General features: G+C 36.7%; 1 protein-coding gene across 5 annotated transcripts in view; it reads left to right on the top strand.

The window, feature by feature from the left end:
• Positions 1–19,251, top strand: part of MSH3 (mutS homolog 3) — a 183,296-nt gene that overhangs the window by 83,882 nt on the left and 80,163 nt on the right. For all 5 annotated transcript variants that reach the window (XM_006065108.4, XM_006065107.4, XM_044947345.2 and 2 more), the window contains exons 13-16: positions 1,017–1,149; positions 9,006–9,193; positions 10,074–10,242; positions 18,555–18,619. In XM_006065108.4, coding sequence (XP_006065170.2) covers positions 1,017–1,149; positions 9,006–9,193; positions 10,074–10,242; positions 18,555–18,619 — 555 coding nt within the window. The remainder of the gene's footprint in view (positions 1–1,016; positions 1,150–9,005; positions 9,194–10,073; positions 10,243–18,554; positions 18,620–19,251) is intronic.

The following is a 19,251-nucleotide window of genomic DNA, read 5'->3' as shown; positions in this document are numbered from 1 at the left end:
AGTCGCTCAGTCGTGTCCGACCCTCAGCGACCCCATGGACTGCAGCCTTCCAGGCTCCTCCATCCATGGGATTTTCCAGGCAAGAGTACTGGAGTGGGGTGCCATTGCCTTCTCCATCCATTATATTAGGCAGGTAATAAAAGCAGTAGTAGCAAATTCTCCATCTCATTGGTTTTAAAAAAAAAAAAAAGGTTATTTTTTGCTAATGAAAAGTTCATTTGATAGCGGATGTGGGATGGAAGTTTTTCTGCTCTACTCAAAGACTCACGCTGATGGAGTCAACAGGTGAGGTGGCTCACAGAATAGCCCTGGGCTCAACATCTAGTTGGGAGAAGGCAATGGCACCCCACTCCGGTACTGTTGCCTGGAAAATCCCATGGATGGAGGAGCCTGGTAGGCTGCAGTCCTTGGGTCGCTAAGAGTCGAACACGACTGAGCGACTTCACTTTCACTTTCCACTTTCATGCATTGGAGAAGGAAATGGCAACCCACTCTAGTGTTCTTGCCTGGAGAATCCCATGGACGGAGAAGCCTGGTAGGCTGCAGTCCATGGGGTCGCACAGAGTCGGACACGACTGAAGCGACTTAGCAGCAGCAGCAGCAGTAACATCTAGTTGGCAAAGGGGGAGAGAGTGAATGTGAAATACTGCAGGAGGTTTTATGGGCCATGACTAGCAGTGATGTAATCCTTCCTACATGTATTTCATTGGCTAGAACTTCGGTACGAGGCTGTACGTCACTGCAGGGGAGGCTGGGAAGTGTAGTCTATGTGTTTGTTCTGGAGGAAGGAAAACTTAGAGAGCCCATCTTTGCCTCATCTGTTTAATGACTTTCCTAGTGTGGTACCTGGTCTTTGATTCCAGTGATAAGGGGCAGAGAAGGGCTACAGGTACGAATGAAATCTCCTTTGTGCTTTTCTAAGTGGCTGCTGTCACAGTACTGGGCATTAGAGTGGGAAATGCCTATATTCTGCTTTCCTAACTTATCTGATAATTGCCATTTCTTTGTTCCCACAGGGAAATAAATGCTCGACTTGATGCTGTATCGGAAGTTCTCCATTCAGAATCCAGTGTGTTTGGTCAGATAGAAAATCATCTACGTAAATTGCCTGACATAGAGAGAGGACTCTGTAGCATTTATCACAAAAAGGTAAGTGTGATAGAAATCACATCTTTTAAAATTGTTAATTTTCTTCAGCTTGAGGATAGTGTGAAGTTGCTCAGTTGCATCTGACTTTTTGTGATCCCATGGACTGTAGCCTACCAGGCTCCTCCATCCATGGAATTTTCCAGGCACGAGTACTGGAGTGGGTTGCCATTTCCTTCTCCAGGGGATCTTCGTGACCCAGGGATCAAATCCAGGTCTACTTCATTGCAGGCAGATGCTTTACCCTCTGAGCCACCAGGGGATACCAGATATTAATAGGAAACATCACAGAGCTTTATTGTTATTTTATTTTGTAAAATCTTACAGATAACATAAGAGAATCCTTAGAGATTTTAATTGCACAAACTGAGGTTATTCCAATTTTTGCATTGTTTGCCCACTTCTGTTAACTACAGCAACACATAGAGGCTGTTCTAATACAGGATATTCTCCTAATTCATCCTCAAAGTATGGACCATCATCAAAGTAGGAAGTTTACTTAGACTAGCTACTTTAAGAAGAGATGCCTTATTTCTTTTGACCTCACAACAACTTATTATTTGACTTAACCAAAGGAAAAATCTGTTTGTAAAATATTTGTGGTATTATTAATATGCAGACAAGTTTGGATATTGAAGCTAAGTAAAACACATTATTTTGATTTTCATCACCTAAGCTTTCCAGTTTCGGAGAAGGCAGTGGCACCCCACTCCAGTACTCTTGCCTGGAAAATCCCATATGGACGGAGGAACCTGGTAGGCTCCAGTCCATGGGGTCGCTAAGAGTTGAGCATGACTGAGCGACTTCACTTTCACTTTTCACTTTCATGCATTGGAGAAGGAAATGGCAACCCACTTCAGTATTCTTGCCTGGAGAATCCAAGGGACAGAGGAGCCTAGTGGGCTGCCGTCTATGGGGTTGCACAGAGTTGGACACGACTGAAGTGACTTAGCAGCAGCAGCAAGGTTTCCAGTTTAAATCGAATAACAGTAACAAGTGAGATTTGTTAGACAAATAATTTATCTTCAAAATATGCCTAAAATTAAAAAATTATCAGTTGGTGATATTTGTAATTGTTAATAAACTTTTTATAGTGTCTTACCTACTACAGAAGTCATTCACATATGTTAGACTCTGTTGTAAAAAAAAAAAAACTTTGTGAGGTTGAGAAGGTTTATTACTTTCTTACTGGTGGGAAATTATGTATATTTCTGTCTTTATATAATGCTATGACAGCTTGCATTACCTTGGCTAAAATGATGCTAAGAGGAGGGTTAATAACTTGCTCATAAGTGACAGAATTCATATTTAAACCAGGGTCCTTGACTGGGTTTTAGTGGCTTACATTTTTGGATACTACCATTTTTGATATAGCAGCAGTTTTGAATACTATTAAATCTTTTCTTCCTGGCTGTCCCTATGTAAGCAACTTTTATTTTTTGCCCAAATGTAAATCCTTGCCAATTTAATAATTTTTTTAGAACAGGTTTTATGTGCCCAAACTTTTAGTTCAGTTCAGTCACTCAGTTGTGTCTGACTCTTTGCAACCCCATGGACTGCAGCACGCCAGGCTTCCCTGTCCATCACCAACTCCCAGAGCTTACTGAAACTCTTGTCTATAGAGTTGGTGATGCCATCCAACCTTCTCATCCTCTGTGGTCCCCTTCTTGTCCTGCCTTCAATCTTTCCCAGCATCAGGATCTTTTCAAATGAGTCAGTTCTTCACATCAGGTGGCCAAAGTATTGGAGTTTCAGCTTCAGCATCAGTCCTTCCAATGAATGTTCAGGACTGATCTCCTTTAGGATGGACTGGTTGCATCTCCTTGCAGTCCAAGGGACTCTCAAGAGTCTTCTCCAACACCACAGTTCAAAAGCACCAGTTCTTCAGTGCTCAGCTTTCTTTATAGTCCAACTCTCACATCCATACATGACTACTGGAAAAACCTTAGTTGTCACCAATTTTCTATTAGTCTATACCTTTTTAAGGCTTTTTCCTTTACAGTGTTTTACTGGAATAATAACTGCTGCCTCTGAAAATACTTGCAGTGTCCAGGAGGACTTACGTAACTGTTCCATATGCTTCGGCTAAATTTGAAAAGAAAGAAAAAGTCAAAATTGGGAAATACTGATCCCTAGGGAAAAAATGTAGGCCTTGATTATGGGGTTGGCATCTATTGTTCCATTGCTTGATGCACTGTGTTCGAGTTTTTTTTTTTCCCCCAAGACTTTTTAAAAAACATTTATTTACTTATTTTTATTTTGGAACGTGCTAGGTGTTCGCTGCAGCATAGGCTTTTCTCTAGTTGCCGCAAGTAGGGGCCACTGTCTAGCTGCAGTGCTCAGGCTTCTCATTGCAGTGGCCTCTTGTTGCAGAGCAGGGTGCGTGGGCTTCCGTAGTTGTGGCTCCTGGGCTCTAGAGCACAGGCTCGATAATTGTGGTGCATGGGCTTAGCTACTCTGCAGCATGTGGGATCTTTTTGGATTAGGGATTGAACCTGTGTCTCTTGCATTGACCGGAGAACCCCTCACGACTGAGCCATCAGGGAAGCCCAAGATTATTTTTTTTGATGTGTACTATGTTTAAAGTCTTTACTAAATTTGTTACAACACTGTTTTTATTTTATCTTTTGGTTTTGTGGCCATGAGGCATGTGAGATCTTAGCTCCCCAACCAGAGATCCAGCCCATACCCCCTGCCTTGGAAGGTGAAGTCTTAACCACTGGACTGCCAGGGAAGTTGCCGAGTTTCTGTTTTGTTGGCAAGAGTAGAGGCTGTTCTGGTAGTAGGAAGTATTATGGTTGCCATTTTTGAGGTTACAGAATGGATGACATACCCTCTGTTATTTTGTTTTTGACCTTGACCCAGTGGCTGATAATCCATGCTTGTTACCCTTCATTAAGCAGCAGATCTCTAAACACATTGCCTTCACTACTAAAAAGGATTCACTGGCAGATGTTAGAGATTTTTGTTTTTCTCAAAAGAAGATAGGAGCAAAGCTGAAAAATTATCAATGGCTAATCAAAAGAGCTGAATCATAGTATCCATGGCATTAAGATGGCATCATGATTTATTACTGTGGTGATTTCTATTATGCCTTCCTGCTTCTCTTTAAACTGTACTTTATTATTTGCATATTTGCATAAAGTTTGTGTACTTATAAAAGCTTAAAACTCTGGTAAATGTCAGAATCTAATTTTTTTAACTGAGGTATAATTGATATCCAACTTTATTTTAGTTTCAGGTATATAACATAAGGATTCAATATATATGATCACCACAATAAGTCTCTAGTTAGCATCCTTTACTATGTAAAGTTGCAAAGCTTTTTTGTTGTCTCTTGATGAGAGAGAGCTCTTAAGATCTACTCTTCAGCAACTTTCAAATATACACAATTCAGTATTAGTAACTGTGGTTGCCATGCCGTTACATCACCAGGACTTATTTAGTTCACAACTGGAAGTTTGTACCTTTTGACCATCTTCACCCATTTTGCCTACATAACCATGTTCCACAACCCCTAATATGTGCTCTATATCTATTAAATCAGGCTTTTTGTTTGGCTTTTTAGATTCCACATCCATGTGAGATCATACAGAATAGAATTTAATTTCTTTTAAAAGTAACCAATATGCAGAACAGGAATGACTTTTTAGACTTTCAGCTTATACTGATGAAACTTGTGACTCCCTCAGAAGTTGTTCCTTCATTGCTGTTTTAGTGTTTGTACAAGAATATGCCTAAGGATTGATTTGAAAAGTGACGATTAGAAATGATTTGGTATAGACCAACTTTAGGAAGTCTGAATGCTTTAAACCACATTTTTATAGATTAGTTAGCTGGCTCTTGGAACATACCATAAAACACATGTCTATTCTTTATCATTAGATTACTCTAAATAAGCTTCTGCTATATGCACCAAATGGTGAGTGATATCCTGGGTACAGATTGTGCCAATTTTGTGAAATTCAGAAAATGTTAAGGAACACTGCTTGAATATTGTGGAAGTGGTAGGCTTAGGCCATCTGGCTGTGTGGAAAGTGCCGTGGAATAGGCACAAATAGGTATTTTTATGATGATAATAATAGAGGATACCAAGTGGGCCGACTCTGAAATAAACATTTCTTTTGATAGTAAGACTTCAAATTTAAATCTTAGAAAATAGTGCTAGTGATAGGAGTTCACATTAACTGTTCAATAACTATAATAATTTTGTAAGAAAATGATACATAGCCGCTAAGGATGTAGCACTTAGTAAATGTTGAAAGGAGAGGGTTTCCAGACTTTGTAGGTTTTATAGTTAATTTCTTAGCTAGACTGCTAGAAGCCCAACTCCATGTTTTCAGTGTGGAGCTTAGGTTGGGGTTCTTCCAGTCCTGTGATGATCTGCCTCTGCACTTGCGCATGTATTCTCAAGCACTTCCACAGAGAAGCTTGCTGCCAGAAATGGGGTTGAACATGAGTGACTGCAAGAGCAACTGTTTTACCCTTATTCTCAGCTTTCTTGTGACTCCATTGAGTCATTTTGCTTAAGAAATTTGAGAGCAGCCTGCCCTGGGCACTTAGGACTTGGTTGCAAGCACTTCTGGCTTTCACCTTATTTTTCTTGCTCACTTAAATTTGATATCATATCTAAGCATGAACAACCAATTCCTTTTTTTTCTTTTTTGCTTATCAAATTGCAATAATTATGAGATTATTATTCAGAAATTCTATTGAAAATGTTTATTTTTGGCCCCTTACTTTTATTAGAATATACCATTAAGTGACTTGAGTTCAATTCTAGGCTATAAATTATTTCCAGGCTCCATATTTATACAAACAGTGCAGTTTCCTGTATGTATCTTTCCCAGTGAGCCACGGCCTTTCTGGAGATGAGGTGCTTTATGATACATTCTGAACTCACCATTTGTTCAGTTGAACCTAGTTTCTTTTTTTTTTTTTTTTGTACAGTTTTCTTTATTTCTTATAAGTAATTATCTTTCTAAATATGTTCTTAACATTCAGGCATTATATCTATATACACATATATATACTATTTATGGTGTGTACTTACCATTAACTTAAACTTACATTGTCCTCTCATCTCAAGGTATTCATTTTCATCAAATATTCTGTTCATTTCATGTTCTTGAGCCTTCCTACCTGATCCAACCTGGACTTGTTGCCTGCTATACCTGTTGAATAGCTATCTTTTTAGATTCCCTTTATTTCCTTGAATTGAATCTTCTGTTTTCTATACTTCATGACTTCCTCTTGGTTTATTCCTCCATTTTGGTGGGGTACATTCTCTGGAGGCATCCTGAGAAAGGGTATTAGGAGTAAGTTTTGAAACATTGATGTCTGGAAATGTCTTTGTTTTGCTCTCACATTTGATTGGTAGTTTGGTTGAGTGTAAAATTCTAGGTAGTAAATTATTTTCCTTTAGAATTTTGTGCTGTCTTTTTCAACAGCTTCTACTATTATTTTTAAACAGTCTGAAGTCATACTGGTTCCCGATTCTTTGTGTGACATTTTTTGTTGTGGTGGTGGTTTTTTCTCTCCTTCTAGAAATGGAAGATTATGTCTTTTGTCTCCAGTGTTTTAAAATTTCATGATGATCAGCTGTGATTTGGTTGTTTTAATTCATTGTATTGGAGCATTTCAATCTGGCAACCAAGTTCTAGGAAATTTTTCTGAATTATTATTTAAAAATATTATTTTTTATTGAAGTATAGTTGATTTACAATGTTGTGTTAATTTCTGCTGTACAGAAAGGTGATTCAGTTGTTCAAGTGTCCACTACAGTCTTTGTAGGGTAGGAGAATGGTGGCCCTTTAGTGACATGAAGAGGAATAGGGGATTGAGGGACTTAATTGCTGCATATGTCACTTTCAGCCAATTGTTTTCTCCACTCCCAAATCCCCAGCTTCCACTTTCAAAGATAACTTGTGCCCCCAATTCCTGAGTCTTAGGATTCTGGGTGTAACTAAAGTTGAGTCCTGGTTTTCCTCATGGCAAGCTTAAGATTCAGGTATCTAGAGTCTTCTAAGTCAAATTACTGTTAGTCTGTTTACTTTGTAGCTTCTAAAAGATTATTGCTCTTGTTTTTTCTCCTAATTATTCTTGAAGTTTCATGTCTTTTAAAACAATCTTGGACTATAGCTTCAAGACAGAGTGAAATTAGATGCACTTGTTTAGCCCACTTTTTTAATCCAAAACTCCAAAAGTATAAATTATTCACATTCATGTTACAAAATTACAACAGTATCAGTTCAGTCAGTTCAGTCGCTCAGTCGTGTCCGACTCTTTGCAACCCCATGAATCGCAGCACGCCAGCCCTCCCTGCCCATCACCAACTCCTGGAGTTCACCCAAACTCATGTCCATCGAGTTGGTGATGCCATCCAGCCAGCTCATCCTCTGTCGTCCCCTTCTCCTCCTGCCCCCAATCCCTCTGAGCATCAGGATCTTTTCCAATGAGCAGGAGTATAAAATAAAGAGTAAAAAGTCTCCCTTTACCACCCTTTGGCATATCCACTATCCAGAGGTAACTAGAGAAAGTTAAATTATACTCGAACTTCTGTAGAATAACATATAATTTAAAGAATCACAAATGAAATTTTACTGTGTAAAACAGATATATGGTATATAGTGTAAAAATATACTATATACACTTATATGTTGAAATTATGAAGTTCTGTATTAATCTGTACATTAGTATTTACAGATGTGTTAGTTTTTTAACTGTCTTATAGTTTGTACACTGAATGAATTTTTCCTAATATCTCAATTTCTGGGTATTTGTTTTTTATTCATCTTTTTAATATTATTACCAAAACTACTACTATAAATATTCAGATACAAACTTTTTTTTTTACTACTTGTGAAAAATATTTTAAAATTCTCTAAAATGGAATTGTATAGTCAAAGAGTATTACACTTTGTATTATAAATATATGCCAAATTGCTTTTCAAGAAGGTAATGCCTCTACTAATAGCGTATAAAAGTATCATTTTTCATACTCGGTGTGACTTGGCTCTTATCATACTTTTAAATCTTTGGCATTCTGACAAGTGAAAAATGCTATCTTGTCATTTTAATCTGCTTGTCCTAATTATATGTGAGGTTAATTATGTGTTTGTTGGACTTTTTTTTTTCCTATGAGTTTATTCAGATCATTTAGCCACTATTCTTTGAACTATTCATCTTTTCCAATTTGTAAAATCTCATTATACTTGAAAGAGTTTTGGCCTTTATCTCTTAAATATTTTGCAGATTTTTCCCAGAATTATCCTTTTTATTTGTGACATTGTTTACTGTATTTTTGTTATGTGATCAGCATATTTGAAAATGAAAAAATACTGAACAAGTATTGGTTTTCCTATCCTTGCCTCAAATTTTCTTTATAGCTTTACCTTATAAAGTACTTAAACTATTGATTTAACATTTAGGACATATCAACAATACTTTATTTCAATTAACTCATTTATGCAAGGGGAAGGCAATGGCAACCCACTCCAGTATTCTTGCCTGGAAAATCCCATGGACAGAGGAGCCTGGTAGGCTGCAGTCCATGGGGTCGCGAAGAGTCGGACACGACTGAGCGACTTCACTTTCACTTTTCACTTTCACGCATTGGAGAAGGAAATGGCAACCCACTCCAGTGTTCTTGCCTGGAGAATCCCGGGGATGGGGAGCCTGGTGGGCTGCCGTCTGTGGGGTCGCACAGAGTTGGACACGACTGAAGCAACTTAGCAGCAGCAGCAGCATTTATGCAATAAATTAAAATGTTCTTTTATTCTAACTTTAAAAAGACCACAAACTGAATTTCATTTTCATGTATCTAATGCTATTTAGGTAAAAGATATTTCTCTTTTCAGTGTTCTACGCAAGAGTTCTTCCTGATTGTCAAAACCCTGTATCACTTGAAGTCAGAATTTCAAGCACTAATACCTGCTGTGAATTCCCATGTTGAGTCAGAGTTGCTCCAGACATTTATTTTAGAAATTCCTGGACTCCTCAGTCCAGTGGAGCATTACTTAAAGATACTCAATGAACAAGCTGCCAAGTAAGTAGCATTTCCTTTCTACTAGTGAAAGTAATGTATTTACCATTTAATATGTGGATACTTAAGCTTCCCTTAGAGTTAGTAGAAGTTGCATATAAAAACTAGAAATGTGATTGAATACTAAAGGCTCTGTATTACAGCTGGAAATAACCCTTAGCGTTTAGTCAATTCTGTCAGACAGAACAAATACGGTATTTCTTCAGGTATCAGATGATGAAGTCCAGGCTGAGCAAATAGTAGCAGTTTATTAATCCAAAAGTAGATGGCAGATGGCATCTTGTGCTTATTTGCTAGATAGCCAGAGATGATCTGTTTTATATGTAGAAACTGTAGAAGTAAACTTATCCTTTAAGGGGTCGTCATTTTACATTTTATCCCACAAAGAACTTTATGTATAAGAAAACAGATTTGACAGTATTTTCATTTGTGTTTATTTTCTGAATATACAACAAATGTTGAATTCTATCTTTTGGTTTCATCATGACAATCATGAACTTCCAAAATGAAAGTGATGTTAGGGTAATTTCGTATGTCTTCCAAGAAATTAAGAAACGTACCCATAAATATTTATGGAAGAGCTGGGATTAGAATCTTGTTCTCCTGACTTCCCACCCTTTGGTCTTTCATTATGGTTTTTTTTTTTTTTTTTTTTTGGCCATGTCAGGTCTTAGTTATGCCATATGCAGGCTCTTTTAGTTGAAGCTTGTGGGGTCTAGTTCCCTGATCGGGGATTGACCACAGAACCCCCTGCATTGGGAGCGTCGAGTCTTAGCCAGAAGACACCAGGGAAGTCCCTTTTATTATGTTCTGAAAAATAATTGATAATTAGTATAAGTAATATGCTTAAAAATATATATTTGCATTTTTTCATTTTTTTTAGGATTGGGGATAAAACTGAATTATTCAAAGACCTTTCTGATTTCCCTTTAATAAAAAAGAGGAAGGATGAAATTCAAGACGTTACCAACAAGATCCAAACACATTTGCAAGAAATACGAAAAATACTAAAAAATCCTTCTGCACAATATGTGACTGTATCAGGACAGGAGGTAATATTGAAATACTTTTCTTTTACATTAATTTTCCTCAATTGGAAAAGCTGTTTTAAAGTATAAATAAATATCTGATGATAGGATGAAAGGTTTTTTTTTTTTCAGATTTTCTGTTTTATTCCTTGGAAATATACTGTAATACCTTATTTTGATAAAAACTTTCTTTTAATGGCAGTATTTTGTTTGCTTATTTAGTTTCTTGGTAAAATCATGGGTCTTAATGTTACATGTATTTTAGTATTAGCTATTGAAATTATATTATAGGAAACCTTGACTATGGTAAATAATAACTTTAAATAATTCATTTACTCTAGAAGAGAGAAGTTAGTCTTTGATTCCCAGTCTGCAGATGATAAATGATACAAAGTGAACCATCTACACTAATTGGATCATACAGTAATTAAATGACAAGGCTTCTATTTGAAGGAGTATAGCTGCTAAAAAAAACAAAAACAGAAAAACAAAACTATAGCAAACACCTACATTTTGTGAGTCTTCCATAAGATTATGGTGCTGTGTAGGAAGTGTTTTTTAGTATGTGTGTTTCTGTTTAAAGTTTGATATTAGTAGCTGAATGAGAAACAGGAAGAAGTACACTTTTCAAATTGTGGCTATATCCATTGGTTCTATTCTCAGTCTTGAGGTATTGCTACCTCTACATCTTATGTTTAATAAAATATTAAGATTCCAACTGAAGCAATTTGAAAAATTCTACATGTTTAAATAGCAAATTGGGATATTTGTGAGTAATTTCTATAGGATAACATTTTATTCAGAATTTTAAAAAATAGATATTTTTCCAATGGGGAAAAACTTAATTTCAGATCAGTTTTAAACATATTTGCATTGCTTTATTTAGCCAAAAGAGTGTTAATTTGTATGATTATTTGAAAGAAGACACTCTATAATAAATTATAATCTTTTATTAAAATGTTTATTAATATACTATTGATTAAGTCAGCCTGTCTTCTAAATGAAGTTAAGATATTATATACATTTCATAATGGATTCTAAATAGAACTCTATATAACAAAAAAATGATTTCATAATGTGTATACTTATTCTCACTCCTCCCCTGAACCGGCAAATACCAAATCCTTAATTTTATCTCTTGGTTTCACTATATAATTCAGTTCAGTTAAGTTCAGTCACTCAGTTGTGTCCGACTCTGTGACCCCACGAACTGCAGCACTCCAGGCCTCCCTGTCCATCACCAGCTCCCAGAGTTCACCCAAACTCATGTCTGTTGAGTCGGTGATGCCATCCAACCGTCTCATCCTCTATCATCCCCTTCTCCTCCTGCCCTCAGTCTTTCCCAGCATCAGGGTCTTTTCAAATGAGTCAGCTCTTCGCATGACGTGGCCAAAGTATTGGAGTTTCAGCTTCAACATCAGTCATTCCAATGAACACCCAGGACTGGTCTCGTTTAGGATGGACTGGTTGGATCTCCTTGCAGTCCAAGGGACTCTCAAGAGCCTTCTCCAACACCATAGTTGAAAAGCATCAATTCTTCCGTGCTCAGCTTTCTTTATAGTCCAACTCTAACATCCATACATGACCACTGGAAAAACCATAACCTTAACTAGATGACCTTTGTTGACAGAGTAATGTCTCTGCTTTTTAATGTGCTGTCTAGGTTGGTCTTAACTTTCCTTCCAAGGAGTAAGTGTCTTTTAATTTCATGGCTGCAGTCACCATCTGCAGTGATTTTGGAGCCCCAAAAAATAAAGTCTACCACAGTTTCCACTGTTTCCCCATCTATCTGCCATGAAGTGATGGGACCAGATGCCATAATCTTCGTTTTCTGAATGTTGAGCTTTAAGCCAACTTTTTCACTTTCCACTTTCACTTTCATCAATAGGCTCTTTAGTTCTTCACTTTCTGCCAAAAGGGTGGTGTCATCTGCATATCTGAGGTTATCTTAATTCCGGCTTGTGCTTCTTTCAGCCCAGCATTTCTCATGATGTACTCTGCATATAAGTTAAATAAGAAGGGTGACAATATACAGCCTTGATATACTCCTTTTCCTATTTGGAACCAGTCTGTTGTTCCATGTCCAGTTCTAACTGTTGCTTCCTAACCTGCATACAGGTTTCTCAAGAGACAGGTCAGGTGGTTTGGTATTCCCATCTCTTTCAGAATCTACAGTTTATTATGATCCACACAGTCAAAGGCTTTGGCGTAGTCAGTAAAGCAGAAATGGGTGTTTTTCTGGAACTCTCTTGCTTTTTCCATGATCCAGCGGATGTTGGCAATTTGATCTCTGGATCCTCTGCCTTTTCTAAAACCAACTTGAATATCTAGAAGTTCACAGTTCACGTATTGCTGAAGCCTGGCTTGGAGAATTTTGAGCATTACTTTACTAGCATGTGAGATGAGTGCAATTGTGTGGTAGTTTGATCATTCTTTGGCATTGCCTTTCTTTGGGATTGGAATGAAAACTGACCTTTCCCAGTCCTGTGGCCACTGCTGAGTTTTCCAAATTTGCTGGCATATTGAGTGCAGCACTTTCACAGCATCATCTTTTAGGATTTGAAATAGCTCAACTGGAATTCCATCACCTCCCCTAACTTTGTTCATAGTGATGCTTCCTTAGCCCACTTGACTTCACATTCCAGGATGTCTGGCCCTAGGTGAGTGATCACACCATCGTGATTATCTGGGTCATGAAGATCTTTTTTGTACAGTTCTTCTGTGTATTCTTGCCACCTCTTCTTAGTATCTTCTGCTTCTGTTAGGTCCATACCATTTCTGCCCTTTATTGAGCCCATCTTCGCATGAAATGTTCCGTTGGTATCTCTAATTTTCTTGAAGAGATATCTGGTTTTTCCCATTCTGTTGTTTTCCTCTGTTTCTTTGCATTGATTGCTGAGGGAGGCTTTCTTATCTCTCCTTGCTATTCTTTGGAACTCTGCATTCAAATGGGTATATCTTTCCTTTTCTTCTTTGCTTTTCACTTCCTTTCACAGCTATTTGTAAGACCTCCTCAGATAGCCATTTTGCTTTTTTGCATTTCTTTTTCTTGGGGATGGTCTTGATCCCTGTATCCTGTACAATGTCATGAACCTCTGTCCATAGTTCATCAGGCAGTCTATCAGATCTAATCCCTTGAATCTGTTTGTTACTACCATTGTAAGGGATTTGATTTAGGTCATACTTGAATGGTCTAGTGGTTTTCCCTACTTTCTTCAATTTCAGTCTGAATTTTGCAATAAGGAGTTCATGATCTGAGCCACAGTCAGCTCCCAGTCTTGTGTTTGCTGACTGGATAGAGCTTCTCCATCTTTGGCTGCAAAGAATATAATCAATCTGATTTCGGTACTTCATTCTGTACTCCAAGGCTAAATTTGCCTGTTACTCCAGGTGTTTCTTGACTTCCTACTTTTGCATTCCTGTCCCTTATAATGAAAAGGACATCTTTTTTGAGTGTTAGTTCTAAAAGGTCTTGTAGGTCTTCTTAGAACCGTTCGACTTCAGCTTCTTCAGCATTACTGGTCAGGGCATAAACTTGGATTACCGTGATATTGAATAATTTGGCTTGGAAACGAACAGAGATCATTCTGTCATTTTTGAGATTGCATCCAAGTACTGCATTTCAGACTCTTTTGTTGACTATGATGGCTACTCCATTTCTTCAAAGGGATTCCTGCCCGCAGTAGTAGATATAATGGTCATCTGAGTTAAATTCACCCATTCCAGTCCTCCTTAGTTTGCTGATTCCTAGAATGTCGACATTCACTCTTGCCGTCTCCTGTTTGACCACTTCCAATTTGCCTTGATTCATGGACCTGACATTCCCAGTTCCTATGCAATATTGCTCTTTACAGCATCAGAGTATATAATTATGATCTTGCTAAGTGACAAGTGACCTCAGCACCACTGTTTTGGTCTATTTGTTGGAAATGAGATGATCAAAATTGCTTAATATATTAATGAAAATGTGTAGTAGAAAAGTGGTTACCTGGTATTATAGTGGCGAAATCTTCCAGTTCTACCGCTTACATGCTCTGTGACCATGGAAGAGTCACCTCTGAAGTGAGACTACTACAAAGACCAAATGAGTTAAAAAGCATGAAAGTACTTTCTAATCATAAAGCACTTTGCAGTATTATTCACTTAATAATAGTAATATAGTTACCATTTGTTGTGCACTTGTTAAAGTTCAGAATGGTTTTAAGTGCTTTACTTACGTTACTGAATCCTTGTAACAACACAAAAGGGTTTTTTCCAGTTTTTCAGGAAAGAAAACTCAGACTTGGCATAATATAGTGAAATAAGTTGCCCAAGTTAGAACCTTATTTCCAGCCCAGGTCTCCCTGTTTCTGATCTTTATACCATGTTGTCATTTCACTCAGCTCACAAATAGTGTTAACACAAGGGTTTATCAACATCATAGATTTTATTTGATAAAATCCAGACATTTTAGAGCTTGTACTATTCAGATTGAAATAAAACATAAGGTTTTGAAAGACAGCCCTAGATTCAGTTGGAGTTTTAAAGTTAAAATGGGGAAAACTTATCAAAAATTCGTAAGGCATAGTCGATTAGCATTGACAGCATAGCACTGACATTTAAGAAAAAGCACAGCATGGAGATCAAGTAATTGGATTACAAAGGATTATCAAGGAAGGTAAATTATCTAATTATTCTTAACTTTTACTAAATTAAGGTGATGAGGTTGAGACAGGAAGTTTTTTAGTTTTTAACAAAAGGATAGATTCTTGTTTGTTTGTTTTTTTTAAACCTCTAAAATCTTGATAGTACTTCATTTGAATTGAATGTGTGCTCAGCTGTGTCTGACTCTTTACAACCCCATGGACTGTAGCCTGTCAGGCTTCTCTATCCATGGAACTTTCCAGGTAAGAAAACTGCAGTGGGTTACCATTTCCTTCTCCATAGTACTTCATTATAGAATCACTTTTATAACAATTTTTTGGGAATTAGTGATGCTGCTCATTCAAACATCAAATAAATTCTAAGTAGCCAGCATTGTTATAATCAAATTCTGTTTAAATATTTGTACTAAAGGTATCAACAAAATTTAGAGATATTTAAAGGAGTAGAACAGACTTCATCAAATATGATTCCCTCTGAGAAGTGAAGGAGCTGGGAGGGAAAACTCTTGTATTATATATATGTGCTTCTTATTTATACCCTTCTGTTCTAGCTGAAAGCTTATTTCCATACATATAACTTTTGTAATATATGTTATAAAACCTGTTATAATAGCCCTGTGTGGTACGTGAGTTTGCTAGTAAAAATAAACTGTCAAACCAGTGTTACTTTTTGCTCTATTCATTTTTTTCACTTTGTTCCCAGTTTTTATGTACTGATGAGAATACTAAGCCTTATTGCCTATGGGGAATTATTGTGTCTGACTCTGGTAGTATTCCTGAAGAAGGGAATGGCAACCCACCCCAGTATTCTTGCCTGGAGAATGCCATGGACAGAGGAGCCTGGCAGGCTACAGTCCATGGGGTGGCAAAGAGTCTGACACAACTGAGTGACTGTCACACCTTCATCTGACAGTATTGTTTTAGAAAATAGTGAAAGAAAAAAAATCCTGGGAAGAAAATAATGAAAGTAGAAACTTACATAGCTTTACATAATTCATTGTTTCTGTGATAGGGTCTCTCATCTTTTATGTGTGGGGAGAATTATATCTCAACATTGAATCAAATATGGAATAGGCATGGGGTGATACTTAGGTTTGGGACAGTTTTAACTAGTAGTTTTCTTAAAGGAAAAGGAAATAAATATTATTGGAACATCTTTAGAAAAAAAGTTACTAATTCATAGGATGCAGCATATCCAGATATCTGCTTAGCATGATTGAGACATGAAAAGCAATCTGTTATATCTTACATCTAAATAAAAAAATATTTGTGAATTCTTAAGAAACAATGAGAAAGAGGGGAGAATAGGAATGGGTGAAGTGTGGCCTTGGAGAGAACAGAGAGCAGTTTCTGAAATGAGTGAAGAATTTCAGCAAACTTAACAATGATTCCAGCCCATTGATTCCGTGAGCCGTAGTTTGAGTAACAGTATCTGACATTTAACCAAGACAGAACTGGATCCCAGCAGAAGAATATGAGAGATTGTTAGAATGAATCTGGACAGATTTTTCACATCAACACCTAAGAAACAAAGTCACAAACCATAGAGCAAGGAAAGTTTCTGTGAGAACTCTCTAAAATTTCTGAAATACATGTTAATTTTCCAATTTTTGTTAGTTTCCTTTAGCAGTAAAGTCTCTAAACAAAAGGCTTGTCTGCTCATCCTTAGAATGTTCATTGAAAAGAAATAGAAAATTTCCTATCCCATAACTACTGTAGAACTGAGAAAAACTGCTCATTGGTGACAATGCTGAGGAGAAACACAAGAGGACACACAGGACCAGCACCTGAGAAAGTGACCCCTGGAGTTTAACAAACAGGGGGTCCACGTGGCTTTCCTGATTCTCACCGTTTTCCACCCAGTATTGACTCTGTAAAGGGCTTGCTTGAGGAGCTGTGGTCCTTAGAGTAGACCCTGGATACTTTAAGATTGAACAGTTATGTTCTAAATCAGCAGTTCCCAACCTTTTTGGCACCAGGGACCTGTTTTGTTGAGACACTTTTTCCATGAACCAGGTTAGTGGGCGGTGGGTGAGGGTTTCAGGATGATTCAGGTGCATTACAATTACTGTGCACTTTATTTCTGTTACTGATACGTCAGCTCTATCTCAGAGCATCAGGCATTAGACCCTGAAGGTTGAGGACCCCTGGTCTAAACTGTTCCCAGGGGGCTCCAAAGGAGTGTGACCGGTGCAGTTAGTAATGTGTATAGGGCATGGGTCTGAATTCAGAGCTGCCATGCTGCATAGTTACGGTGCGTAACTTAAGCACACTATTCCAGCTGGCTGCTCAGAGACCTCATTGAGGCAGTTTTAGCTTCTTTTCAAAATTTCCACTATCATTTAGGCAGTAATTTCTGTGGAACTCTGTGTTATATGTATTATTCCCAAATGTTAGTGGTCTACTGTGGTCCCGAATTTTGCTGTTTGCCTTTGGCTTATCTCCTCCCACAATTATTGTATAAAAACACCAAAATGTTTTCTCATAGAAGATTTCAAAATATTTAAGCAGAATATTTTTTAGCATAGTCTTCGAGAGATTTTTTCTTTCTCATTAGTGATATTTATTTTGTTTGTTTCCCACCCCCCCAGTTACTTTTTTTTAGCCAAAGGAGAGACTTTTTAAAATTCTTTTCTTTAACTGGATATGTCAGATTTGAAATTGTATTAATTTCCTCTATACAAGAGGACTTTGTTAGTTGCAAAATCATTGCTAAGGATAAAAATTCTTAAAATTAACCATTGATTCCAATTATAATGAATATAAAAGCTAAAGTGTTTCTGTTAACAGAAAAGTAAACTCAAAAGCCAGGCTGATACTATTAATAATATGCATGTTATAAATACCTAAATGTTGTAAAACATATGTGACAAAATTCCTGTAGTCATCTCAAAATTAATGGCAACTGCAGAATTTCTGGGTCCCATCCCATACAAAATAGGTGTATTTTTATTTAAATGAAACATTAAATTTCACTGTAATAATACAGAAATGTGATCAGGAAGAGGAGATGATACATAATTTATGTGAAAAATGGAAGGTGTGATAGAAGTAGTGATTTCATTTACTTCCTGGCTGATTTCAGAAAAGTACAGTTGGATCTGTAATAGTTCATATAAGTGAAAACTTAAGGAAAATACTCATGTGAAGAAATCTCTTCCTTCCTTAATTGCTGAGGGGTTAAGTGCTTTGTGTGATGATACTTTTAAAGGACTTAGGTTTCTTAGATAAAAGCTATTATAATAAATCCTCTTCTGTTCAGAATAAGGGATTAGCCATATCTCAAACTGATATAATGTCTAATAATAAAATATTCTAAAATTTTATGTATTTAGAGGTTATTACTGAGTCAAAGAATTCTTAACGTAAATGCTACTAATAAATGAAATGAATGAAAAAGGTCATTAAGGAAAAATCACCATTTGTAGTATGAATGTAACAGTGTTACATGTATTAAATCATCAGGTTATATTTTTTATTACAACCTTTTTGTTTTTTTCCCTAAGTGTTGAAACCCTAATTATTAATATTTGGTTGTACAGACATATATGAATTCTCCCAATAACAGTGCTAGATTTATTTTGAATGTTTAGAATGATATTTGCTAGACTATCACAGCACAGTTTTGTGGAAGATTTAAAAATATAATGGCTAATTTTTTAAATATCTAACCTTTATTTGTATTTATTTTAGTTTATGATTGAAGTAAAGAATTCTGCTGTATCTTGTATACCAACTGATTGGGTTAAAGTTGGAAGGTAAGTTTAAAAATACATGTTTTTTATTATTCATGTAGATTATAATAATAAATTACCTTCATGCTTCTGGACTGTTAAAAGCACATCTTTGACATTAAAAGCAGTTCTTGCCCTTCAGTTTCCTTGTGGATCTTTTAATTAGAGAAATAATTATCTTAAACTCTTTTAATCATTGATTTTTAAACATTTTGTCCAAAAGGTGTCTTATTTGTATATATTTGTTTCCTTGTTTTGTGAATTACTATTTTATCCTTATACTTCAGAGTACACTTTAAACACAGGAAAAGAGAAAGTTGCAGAACCTTCAATTATAAGATTAATTTGGTTGCTTGAACTTCTTGATGAATGCTGTGCCTGACATTCTTTTAAGAAGCTGACATTTCATTTTCTGCCTCACTGAGCTCCGCCTTTCTTTGTTCTTAGTGCTTTCCATGGCAGGTAGTTACACTAGTTCTTTACATGTTCCTTTTTAACATTGTGTCTTGGATTCATGAAAATAATTAATCAGAAACAAAATTAGAGAACCACAATGAGACCCTGCCTTGTCTTCTTGGTTAGGCATTAATCCTCAAGAGGTGACTCATTAAAGAAGTGGTTTCAGGGAAATTTATTTCCTCTTGTGAGTGGTACTG

Source organism: Bubalus bubalis, chromosome 9 (assembly GCF_019923935.1).
Source record: "Bubalus bubalis isolate 160015118507 breed Murrah chromosome 9, NDDB_SH_1, whole genome shotgun sequence".
NCBI lineage: Eukaryota > Metazoa > Chordata > Mammalia > Artiodactyla > Bovidae > Bubalus > Bubalus bubalis.
The sequence above is the reverse complement of the archived record's forward strand: the minus strand, read 5'-3'. Positions and strand labels throughout refer to the sequence as shown.